This window comes from Piliocolobus tephrosceles, chromosome 10, assembly GCF_002776525.5.
Source record: "Piliocolobus tephrosceles isolate RC106 chromosome 10, ASM277652v3, whole genome shotgun sequence".
In the NCBI taxonomy this organism is placed as follows: domain Eukaryota; kingdom Metazoa; phylum Chordata; class Mammalia; order Primates; family Cercopithecidae; genus Piliocolobus; species Piliocolobus tephrosceles.
This window is the reverse complement of record NC_045443.1, coordinates 6,155,506-6,167,951: the sequence shown is the minus strand read 5'-3', so window position 1 is coordinate 6,167,951 and position 12,446 is coordinate 6,155,506. Positions and strand designations below refer to the sequence as shown.

At 46.0% G+C, this 12,446-nt stretch overlaps 1 protein-coding gene across 1 annotated transcript in view; it reads left to right on the top strand.

Moving 5' to 3' along the window:
* Positions 1-12,446, top strand: part of ANO2 (anoctamin 2) — a 364,608-nt gene that overhangs the window by 94,736 nt on the left and 257,426 nt on the right. Inside the window, exons 7-8 of the mRNA XM_031936252.1 lie at positions 1,280-1,334; positions 3,857-3,908. Of these exons, the coding sequence (XP_031792112.1) occupies positions 1,280-1,334; positions 3,857-3,908 (107 nt within the window). The remainder of the gene's footprint in view (positions 1-1,279; positions 1,335-3,856; positions 3,909-12,446) is intronic.

Genomic DNA, 12,446 nt, shown 5'->3' with positions numbered 1-12,446 from the left:
AAGGGCAGAGAGGACGGAAAGAAGGACTTTCTCATTTTGGGAGGTGGAAGTTGTGGAGCAGTGTCTCTGTTGTCCATGAGAGACCATCTCCTATCCATCTTTGCTGTATTCGCTGTTATCCTACACACATGCCTATGCTGTTTCATTTGCATATATTTACCCTCTCATTGAGTACTCATGCCCCCTTGTGAGGTGACCGGCCAGATCTAACTATCTTCTATTATAGACACCAAAGTCTAGGTCTGTCCAGGGTCACACCGCCCAAAGTGGCTGAGCTGGGCCTTGCATGGTGACTGGTGGCTTGGTGCTCTTTCTGGGTCCTGTGGTGCTTCCCTGCGTCCCCTTTCCTGGGCCTTCATTTATGCTGGTGCTGGCATCTGAATGGTAACCTCCTAGGCACCTCCGTTCGTTTTACTTCTGTTGTCCTTCAAGACTGGTTCATCAACACCTTCCTTTTGAAGGATATTCTGCTCTTCCCAACCAGAAGCATGCCCTTCACCCTCTGAACTTTCATAGCAATGGTCTGCATGTTCCCATGTTCTACTCTGTGTCAGTTACTTGGAGAAATGTACATTTCAGTGATTGGAGCTCCTGGGGTGCTGGGAGCATATTTCCTTCCTTCATCACTGCATCCTGTAGCACAGCTTCCTCAGCATTACAAACATGCCCCATGTGCTATTTTCTGAGTGAAAGCTCAGTGTATGAAGTTAAAAACAGACACAGCCCTTGCATAATTAAGATTTTTCTAATGGATGAGATGACAGTGACATTAAATGAAATTTTGAAGAATCAGAGTGATAATCCAACACCCTGAAATGATACTCTTTTTGTTTTGTATTTTTTACTGCTTTTGTTCATGCACCAGTATCTTTTTTACATACTTTCCATTTGGAACCTTATCATCATACATTTTTCTAACATGGTGTAATCTTTTTCTATATACAAAGTTTTCATAATTATAAATTTCAATGAGTGCATGATACCCTATCCTATAGATTTTGGCATTGCATCTTATTGCTATAATCTTTATTATAAGTACCTTTTCAAGGCATTTTTTATTTATGTTATTTTTCTTTCTGTGTGTTGAATTTCTTCCCTAAGAGAAATTTCTAGGATGAGTTTTTAGAATTACTGAGTCAAGATGGGCATAAACATTGTGTGTGTGTGTGCACCTCATAAGTCTTGCTATATTGCTTTCTAGAGATTTGCTGTGGGCCTAGGGTGGCAGTGGTCTCAGGGCAAGAAGTGAATTTGCTATCTGCTCTCTTGGTGTCTCCAGGTACAACATCCAGGAAAAGGACACCTTCTTTGATAATGCCACCCGCAGCCGCATTGTAAGTAAATGGATGTACTGTGTTAGGAAAGAGGATGGGGAAAGAGCTGAGTCCCTAGTTGGCAGGGCATTCTCTTACCCTCCCTGCCACCTCACACAGTTATTTGCCTGGAGTTGCCTAGCAACTGAGAAAAGTATGCAAGAGCTTCCCCATTCCCCAGGAGAAACAGCAAATAACTGCCCTCACTTGTGGTTTAAGGGGAACGTCTTCTCTGTATGTGTTCTCCATTAAAGTTCTTAGGAAAATAAACCAGGGAAGGTCATAGCTGCTGCAGGGATTAGTTAGGTGAACCCCTTGATTTACATAGAGGAAACCGAGGCTCTGAGAAGCAATGCATTGAAAAAAAATTATATGGGTCGTTAGTGTCAGAACAAGGACTAGAACTAGTCCTTCTGATTGTTGGACCACTGTGTGTGTTTATGCATTTTCTCTTCTTTCAACTCCCATGACAGAGTCATGTGCATTTATATAACATGGAATGCTAGTTAATCCATTTGCCCAAGAATAATATCACCAGCCCATTCACTAGAAAGCCAACGCTCGTGACCATAGCTCTTCTACCATAGTCATTTTGCCTTTATGTCAAGTGTTTGAATTTTGTAGGATGATTGATTCTAATAAAAATCTGCATGTGGCCTGTGTTTCTGTGGCCCCTGCATGAGCTGTAGAACATCTTCATTCACCGATCAGTTTATTCTCTATCACCCTAGAGGTCACGTAGCCTATGGGCACAAGACAGAAAGAGGGGCCCAAGGAATGCCAGAAACTTACACATGCCTGCATGGGAAGTATAAAGTGCGTTCCCATTGATCCTTACCAAAGAACTGAAGTTTCCACAGGAGGAATAAGGGTTAGATACCTAGAAGGGTGGTAAGAAAATATAGGAATAAGAAGAGACAGGTGATTAGAGGAGGCTAGGAGATCTCCCAGGCACACTGCAAACATGGCATTAACTCTTACTTGCAGGATGGGCAAGGAAATCTCAGCTCCCTTAGCCTGGTGTCTTAGGCAGAGTTAAAATGGGCATGTGATTTCTTTTTTCTTCCAATGGAAAAAGGCATGAACGTCCCATTTTCTTGGTTGATAATATTACTAGCCAATTAAATCTCACTGTGGCTTGGGTCCCACGACTGTGGGGGAGTTATAAGGTGTTGTGGAGATTACTCGATAATTGCAAAGTGCTCGTAAAATAATTCAATGCCATATAAATGCTGCTCCTAAGTATTATTGTTGTTGAATTACTGCACTATATTAGGAGCAGAAATAAACACTCTTGGACCCCATAGTTATTTACTTAACACTCCCTTTAGACTGTGGCTGGAATATGGGAATGTAAGTAATGATGGAATAACACATCTTCTAGCATTCATCTCTCCTTCTGGAAGCATCTTCCTTTCCTCAGTCTACTCCACACTGAGAACAGGGGAAAAGAGCCTTGAGTTTTGTCCTGGGATCTATTCTGCCCTGGACTTTGGCTGGAGGACCTCACCCACATCTGTGGATGTCTCCCCTATACCTGCTTCTTTGTGGGTGTCTGAGCACCTCAGCTTTTTGTTGCAAGGCAGACTTCATTGCTGGGCATCTCTTTATAGACTGGCATAGGCTTGTCCCTCCCTGATTCTTTTGTGGGAAGCACCCCTTTCCTCCCATGTAAGAAACAGAATCCGCTGCAGGCCGCATAGGCCAGGGGATTCTGTAGGCCCGTTTTGGGCATGTCAGGCTTCAGGCAGGCAAAGCCACTGAGTCGGCAGCTGCTGTGTGCCTAGGACTGTGCTCTAAGACATGAATCTTCAAGGAAGCGTATGATATGCTCTGATCAGGGAGGCAAGATGAGGACCCAGGAAAAAACCACGAAATAAAGACATCAGTGACCAACATAGAGGTAGCTCCTTTGCGGTTTCAGAGTACTTTCCTGAGCACGGCCTGGCTGGCCTCCCCAGCAGCTCCGCTAGATGGCCCCATTACAGACGCAAGCTGACCCTCCTGACGTTTGCTCGGGACCCTCCGCACCTACCTCCGGAGCTTTCTGCTACCACACTGGTTCTCCCCGTCAGCCGGGCTCCAGGCTGGGGGAGGGGGCCTGCCCCTCCCCGGGACCCACCAGACAGAGCCCCGCCTTTCCTGAGGTTCCCCGACGTGGGCGGCAGACACGGTCCCCTACCCCACAGACCCAGGGCTTCCTCCCAGCCCTCCCGAGGCTATGTGGTCCGGGGTGGGCCCCTCTGTTTTCCTTACCTCCTGTAACTGCAGTCCATTTCTAGCCTTTTATGCATTTGTTTTTCTCAGGGTGGGGCGAAGGGGCGGGGGATGTGTGCGCGGGGGGTTACATCCCTTGTGTCCTCAAAGTCCTCAAGTCTGAGTGGGGTTGATGTGCGGGCCATGAGCCAGGCACATGCTTGGCTTAGCCCTCGCTGCACATGGGCCCGGGCGTCTGCCGCCCCTGCAAGGCAGTGGTGAGGGTGACGCACGGTGGAGGGCGGGGGGAACGAGGCGCTCACAGCTCTGCTGTCGTCCCCTCTTAGGTGCACGAGATCCTGAAGCGCACAGCCTGCTCCCGAGCCAACAACACGATGGGTAAGGACCCGAGCCCCCGGGCAGGGTGCTGACGGGCGCTGAGGCGGCTCCCGCTCTGTGCTTTCAACAGCAGCCTTGGTGGGCAGCAAAGAACAAAGCAAACAAATGCCCCCCACGGAGAGGCTGCTTAGCTTAGGCTGAGAAGCCTGCCTTGGCCCCAGGAGCAGTGGGGGTCCCATTTCTCAGTGGGGCTGCTCCCAGGCTGTTGTAACTTCTCCCAGGCCTTCATCCCAGGTCTCCGGGCTTTCTCTTTTCCCCGTACCGCCACACCTGCCACTTTATCCGGATAATTCTGCGGCTCCTCTGTTTTTCAACATTTCGAATAGTTTTTAATCACCCAAGAAAAGCATCTTAGAGGTCCTTTAGTCCAACCCCCTCATATATGTAAGAAGAGATGAACCGCCAGAGAGGGTGCATAACTGGCCTAAGCCCACACAGCACGTGATGGCTAAGTCTGAGTGAGCCTCTTCTAAGTTTAGCATTCTTCTCACCATATCTGGCTGAATCTCTGCCCTGTGGTTTGTTTCTTAAATATTACGGTAATTGTCTTGGACCATTTGGGACCCAGTGTAAGGCAGGCAGTCCAGATCCTGATGGATTTGTGGAAGACGTCTGTGATGGCCCAGGTACAATGTGAGCTGTGCCCATAACCCCCTGAGACTGCTTTTTGGAGAAATGTGCCAAAACGTCACACACAAACACTTTTGCACAGGAGTCATTCTTGCATGTTGAACTCTTGTTCCCAAGGTGCTGTCATCTCCAAGCGGCTTCTGACAGCTTTGGGAGAGCTACCTTCAGAATGCGCTTTGGGATGGCAAATCTGGCTTTTGAGGCAGCTTTAGGTTGAAAAGAGTTCAAAGTCATTTGGAGTCCTGTCTACTGAATAGAGGAGGTGATCAGGCTCAGGAATGACAACGATGATGATGTTAGCTAGCTAGTATTTGAGAGCGTGTTGTGGGGCTTGAGAGTGTGCCTGGGTACCCAGGGCACAGTGCTGGAGAAGGAATCTGAATGGGTGTTATGCCATGATAGTCTTTTTAGAATCGTGCTTAACCTCTCAACAGGGCAATTATGTTTGCTTGCTTTTGCTTTGATATATTCATCTTGCTACAAGATACCAAATAACAATGCACTTTTTAAAATCAGATCTTCCATGTTATGTTATTTATCTGGAACACGGTGCTGATGAGGTGAGGCTAAGTGGGTGAGGGAATTAGCCTAAAAAACAGAGAAATTTATATATATATATAAAATATATATTACATACAAATATACATTATATATTATATAAAATATATATTATATACAAATATACATTATATATTATATAAAATATATATTATATATAAAATATATATAAAATATACATTATATATTATATAAAATATATATTGTATATAAAAATACATTATATATTATATATTATATATATAAAATTTATATATTTATTAAGCATTAGCCCCCTGACTCAAATGTGAATCTCCTTTGGCAACACCCTCACAGACACACCCAGGATCAATACTTTGCATCTTTCAATCCAATCAAGTTGACACTCAGTATTAACCATCACAAGTCCGCCCATTGTCAACTTGAACCCATACGCATCTCCTGAGATCATACATAATCTTCAAATAAAGGCAATAATAAGGTCATAATTACGCCTAACATAATACAACTACCCTTCAAACAACTGGCAATGCGCCAATCCCCAATCTAAATACTATTACATGAAATTAACACTACCCAAATGCTGATATGAGGTCAATAAATCTTATGTCACTTGATAAAGGAAAAAAGGATATAAAATGAAGTTATTTCTTAGTGCACGTGTATACATGCACAAACATGTTGTTAGCAAAAGGAGGAGGAAATACTCATGACAATTACAGTCCTCGTTTCTGCAGCTGGTCGTGTGGTCATAGCTGATATTGATCAGTACCTTCTACTAAACATTCTGTATTCCCTTTGCCTTCAGCAAGCACCTCAGCAGGTCATGGTTTTTTTCCTGGTGGAGTGACCCAAACCATTCCGGAAGGGTCTGGGCCATTTGCAGTCCTGCCTGGATTGGGCTGTTGTAGTTCCCCATTGACCTTAATCACAGGGCATGGTAATACTAAGAAACGCCCTAATGGATCTCCTGTGTTCCATGCGTACTCTTCCTTACATCTGTTGTGGAGTAGTAGACTGATTTCATCCTGATAGTCTGGGTCAGTCACCCCAGCCAACACTGTAATTCCCTCCTTAGCCTGTTGCCTTAAAGGTAGGAGGAGCCCAAAGTGGCCAGGTGGCAATCTTAACTTCTAGTTTAACAGAATTGTTGTTGTGTTTCCTGGTGACAACATTCCTCCCTCTGAAACTAAGATGTCTAGGCCAGCGGAACGTAATGCTGTGGGAACAGGAAGCAGAAATTTTGCTAGTGGATCACTAGGGGTGATGGTGAGTGGTGCCACTTCCACTTCAGTGCCTTGATTCCTGGACCTGTGAATCCTGGCTATGGGGAGAAACAGTACCGTTTATTGGATGCTGATTCAGAGCATACTTGGCCTTCTGGGGAACTTTGCCCCAGCCCAGCAAAGTATTGTCACCTAGTTAGTGTTGTAATTGTGACTTCAAAAGGCCATTCCACCGTTCTGTCAATCCAACTGCTTCAGGATGATGGGGAACATGGTAAGACCAGTGAATTCCATGAGCGTGAGTCCACTGCCACACTTCTTTAGCTGTAAAGTGAGTGCCTTGGTCAGAGGCAATGCTGTGTGGAATACCATGATGGTGGATAAGACATTCTGTGAGTCCTCGGATGGTAGTTGATATGGTTTGACTGTGTCCGCCTGCCAAATCTCGACTTGAATTGTATCTCCCAGAATTCCCATGTGTTGTGGGAGGTACCCAGGGGGAGGTAATTCAATCATGGGGGCTGTTCTTTCCCATGCTATTCTTGTGATAGTGAATAAGTCTCACGAGGTCTGATGGGTTTATCAGGGTTTTCCACTTGTGCTTCTTCCTCATTCTCTCTTGCTGTCACTGTGTAAGAAGAGCCTTTCACCTCCCACCATGATTCTGAGGCCTCCCAGCCATGTGGAACTGCAAGTCCTTTTTCTTCCCAGTCTCGGGTATGTCTTTATCAGCAGCATTACTTCCCCAGTCTACACCAATGGCCTTGTGGGGAGCTCCCCATGTAATGCTTATTACAGTAAATTGGTACCGATAGAGTGGGACGTTGCTGAAGAGATACCTGAAAAATGTGGACGCAACATTGGAACTGGGTAATAGGCAGAGGTTGGAACAGTTTGGAGGGTTCAGAAGAAGACAGGAAAATGTGGGAAAGTTTGGAACTTCCTAGAGACTTGTTGAATGGCTTTGCTCAAAATGCTGGTAACAATATGGACAATAAGGTCCAGGCTGCAGTGGTCTCAGATGGAGGTGAGGAACTTATTGGGAACTGGTGTGAAGGTGACTCTTGTTAGGTTTTGGCAAACAGACTGGTGGCATTTTGTCCCTGCCCTAGATATTTGTAGAACTATGAACTTGACAAAGATGATTTAGGGTATCTGGCAGAAGAAATTTCTAAGCAGCAAAGCATTCAAGAGGTGACTTGGGTGCTGTTAAAATCATTCAGTTTTATAAGGGAAGCAGAACATAAAAGTTTGGAAAATTTGCAGCCTGACTATATGATAGAAAAGAAAAACCCATTTTTCTGGGGAGAAATTCAAACTGGCTACAGAAATTTGCATAAGTAGCAAGGAGCCTAATGTTAATCCCCAAGACCGTGGGGAAAATATCTCCAGGCCATGTCAGGGACCTTCACGGCAGCCTCTCCCATCACAGACCCAGAGGCTCAGGAGGAAAAAGTGGTTTCATGGGCTGGGCCCAGGGTCGCTGTGCTGTGTGCAGCCTAGGGACTTGGTGCCCTATGTTCCAGCCACTCCAGCTGTGGCTGAAAGGGGCCAACATACAGCTCAGGCTGTGGCTTCAGAGGATGGAAGCCCCAAGTCTTGGCAGCTTCCATGTGGTGTTGAGCCTGCGGGTACACAGAAGTCAAGAATTGAGGTTTGGGAACCTCTGCCTAGATTTCAGAAGATGTATGGAAATGCCTGGAGGTGCAGGCAGAAGTTTGCTGCAGGAGTGGGGCCTTCATGGAGAACCTCTGCTAGGGCAGTGTGGAGGGGAAATGTGGGGTTGAAGCTCCCACACAGAGTCCCTACTGGGGCGCTGCCTAGTGGAGCTATGAGAAGAGGGCCACCGTCCTCCAGAACCCAGAATAGTAGATCTACTGACAGCTTGCACTGTGTGCCTGGAAAAGCTGCAGACACTCAATGCCACTCCATGAAAGCAGCTAGGAGGGAGGCTGCACCCTGCGAAGCCACAGGGGTGCAGCTGCCTAAGACCATGGGAACCAACCTCTTGCATCAGCATGACCCAGAGTCAAAGGAGATCATTTTGGAGCTTTAAAATTTTACTGCCGTGCTTGATTTCAGATTTGCATGGGCCCTGCAACCCCTTTGTTTTGGCCAATTTCTCCTATGTGGAATGGCTGTATTTACCTAATACCTATACCCCATTGTATCTTGGAAGTAACTAGCGTACTTTTGATTTTTACAGGCTCGTAGGTGGAAGGGACTTGCCTTGTCTCAGATGAGACTTTGGACTGTGGACTTTTGGGCTAATGCTGAAATGAGTTAAGACTTTGGAGGACTGTTGGGAAGGCATGATTGATTTTGAAATGTGAGGACATGAGGTTTGGAGGGGTCAGGGGTGGAATGAAATGGTTTGGCCGTGTCTCCCCGCAAATCTCAACTTGAATTGTGTCTCCCAGAATTCCCATGTGTTGTGGGAGGTACCCAGGGTGGGTAATTGAATCATGGGGGCTGTTCTTCCCCGTGCTATTCTCGTGATAGTGAATAAGTCTCATCAGATCTGATGGGTTTATCAGGGTCTTCTGCTTTTGTTTCTTCCTCTTTCTCTCTTGCAACTGCCATGTAAGAAGTGCCACCCTCCATGATTCTGAGGCCTCCCCAACCATGTGGAACTGTAAGTCTAATTAAACCTCTTTTTCTTCCCAGTCTCAGGTATGTCTTTATCAGCAGTATGAAAATGGACTAATACAGTAGTCTTGGCAGAAGCATTACATGCAAGATAGGAAAACCCATATCCTGAGTAAGTGTCTATTCCAGTGAGGACAAACCTCTGCCCTTTCCATGATGGAAGAGGTCCAAAATTCAACCTGCCGTCATGTAGCTGGTTGATCACCCCCAGGAATGGTGCCATATTTAGGGCTCAGTGTTGGTCTCTGCTGCTGGCAAATTGGGAACTCAGCAGTGGCTGTAGCCAGGTCAGCCTTGGTGAGTGGAAGTCCATGTTGCTAAGCCCATGTGTAACCTCCATCCCTGCCACCATGGCCACTTTGTTCATGGGCCCATTGAGCAATGACAGGGGTGGCTGGGGAAAGAGGCTGAGTGGTGTCCACAGAATAGGTCATCCTATCCACTCCACTGCTGAGGTCACCAGCTGGTGAACACTCACATGGGATACAAATATCTTCACAGTTTTTGACCATTCAGAGAGGCCCACCCACATACCTATTCCCCAGATTTCTTTGTCACCAGTTTTACAATCCTGCTTCTTCCAAGTCCCTGACCATCCAGCCAAACCTTTGGCTGCAGCCCATGAATCAGTATATAATTGCACATCTGGCCATTTCTCCTTGCATGTAATGTGTACAACCAGATGCACTACTTGAAGTGCCCACTGGGAAGATTTCCCTTCACTGCTGTCCTTCAGGGATGTCCTAGAAAGGGGCTGTGGTGCTGCAGCTGTCCACTTTTGGGTGGTGCCTGCATATTGTGCAGAATCATCTGTGAACCGGGCCTGAGTCTTCTCTTCTTCTGTCAACTGATCATGGGGAGCTCTCCATGAGGCCATTGGTGTAGACTGGGGAAGAGAAGACAGGGTGGCAGGAGTGGAGACCATGAGCATTTGAGCCACTTCCTCATGTAACTTATTTGTGCGATCAGGACCTGCTTGAGCCCAATCACGTATGTACCACTTCCATTTGATGATGGAATGCTGCTGTGCATGACCCACTTTATGGTTAGAGGGGTCAGAAATCACCCAGTTCATGATAGGCAGTTCAGGTGCCATGGTGACTTTATGACCCATAGTCAAGTGTTCAGTTTCCATCAAAGCTCTGTAACAGGCCAAGAGCTGTCTCTCAAAAGGAGAGCAGTTATCTGCAGAAGATGGCAGGGCCTTGCTCCAATATCCTAGAGGCCTGCACTGTGGTTCACCTGCCAAAGGCTCCAAACAGCATCCCTATCTGTGACTGACACCTCAAGCACCATTGGATCTGCTGGGTCCTGGGGCCCAGGTGACAGAGCAGCTTGGACAGCAGCCTGGACCTATTGCAGAGCCTTCTCCTATTCTGGACCCCACTCAGAACTGGCAGCCTTTCATGTCACTTGATAAATGGGCCGGAGTAACACATCCAAATGAGGAACGTGTTGCCTCCAAAATCCAAATAGTCCCACTACATGTTGTGCCTCTTTCTTGGTTGTAAAAGGGGCTAAATGCAGCAGCTAATCTTTCACCTTAGAAGGAATATCTTGACAGGCTCCACACCACCGGACTCCTAGAAATTTTACTGAGGTAGAAGGTCCCTGATTTTTAGTCAGATTTATTTCCCATCCCCTGGCATGCAAATGTCTCACCAATAAGTCCAGTGTGTTTGCTGCTTCTTCCTCACTGGATCCAATCAGCTTAATGTCATCAATGTAATGGACCAGTGTGATGTCTTGTAGAAGCAAAAAGTGATCAAGGTCTCTCCACATAAGATTATGACACAAAGCCGGAGAGTTTATATACCCCTGAGGTAGGACAGTTAAAGTATATTAATGGCCTTGCCAGCTGAAGGCAAATTGCTTCTGGTGGGCCTTATGGACAGGAATGGAGGAAAAGGCATTTGCCAAGTCAATGGCTGCATACCAGGTACCAGAAGATATGTTAATTTACTCAAGCTATGAAACCATATCTGGTACAGAAGCTGCAATTGAAGTCACCACTTGGTTAAGCTTATAGTAATCCACTGTCATTCTCCAAGATCCATCTGTCTTCTGCACAGGCCAAATGGGAGAGTTGAAGAGGGATGTGGTGGGAATCACCACCCCTGTGTCTTTCAAGTCCTTGATGGTGGCACTAATCTCTGCAGACCCTCCATGGATGCAATATTGTTTTTGATTTACTATTTTTCTAGGTAGAGGCAGCTCTAATGGCTTCCATTTGGCCTTTCCCACCATAGTAGCCCTCACCCTACCAGTCAGGGAGCCAATGTGGGGGGGTTCTGCCAGCTGCTAAGTATTTCTGTGCTAATTATGCATTCTGGCACTGGGGAAATGACTACAGGATTAGTCTGGGGACCCACTGGACCCACTGTAAGTCAGACCTGACCTAAAACTCCATTAATTATCTGACCTCCGTAAGTCCTTACTTTAACTTGAGGATCACAATGACGTTTTGGGTCCCCTGGAATCAACGTCAGCTCAGAGCCAATGACCAGTGGTCCCTGAAATACCTGATCATATCCCTTTCCCCAGTGCACAGTTACCCCAATGCACAGTTACTCTGATAAAAGGCTGGAGGTCTCTTTGGGGAAGGATAAGAGAAAGATTAACAGCATACATTTTCAGTAGTATAGTGGGGTCCTTCCTCAAGGGGACCCAACCTCCCCTTCAATCAAGAAGTTCTGGGTCTGTAATTCCAGAAGTTGATTGATGGGCCATGATTCTCTGTTTTTATAATTCAAATTAGTCTTTTGTCCATTTGACCTAGAAGTTTTCTGCTTCTGTAAATTAAGTAGGAATGCAGTAGGCTTTCTATAAATTTCAGTTCTAGGAACACTGTGATTAATAAGCCAGTGCCAGAGCTCTACATGAGTCAGACTATTCTGATTGCTGCTTTGTCTCTGCTGTCCACTATGGTAGCTACGCCCCACCTTGCCTTTGATGGTTGAGTGCTGCCACTTGGCCCCTGTCACCTCAGGATCCAATTATTCCCATTGTATTTAAATTTTGTAGTTGAGTGACTGTGGTTCCCACTGTTAGATCTGACATACAGAGAAGAGCAATTACAGGGCCCTTCAAAGATGCAGGTGCCGCCCTCACAAATATATTTTACAAGGCATTGGTCAAGGGTGTATCTTCTGGACTTCCCAGCTGGGATGAGTAGGTCTGAAGTAACTAATCCACTCCATCATCCCAATCTCCCTAACCCTTTGGATCTCTTCCTCTACATTAAACTGAGGGAGATCAGGCATTTTCAGCTTGCCACGGTGGGCCATGTTTTAATCCATATTTCAGCTAACCAAGCAAATAAACTATTAGAATCCCTTTTAACTCCCTGGGCTGCAACATTAAATGCAGAGTCCCTACTTAATGAGCCCAAGTCAATGAATTCAGCCTGATGGCACTCTGTGTTCCTTCCACCATTATCCCATATCTTTAATATCCATTCCCATACCTGTTATCCAGATTTCTGTTTATATAAATT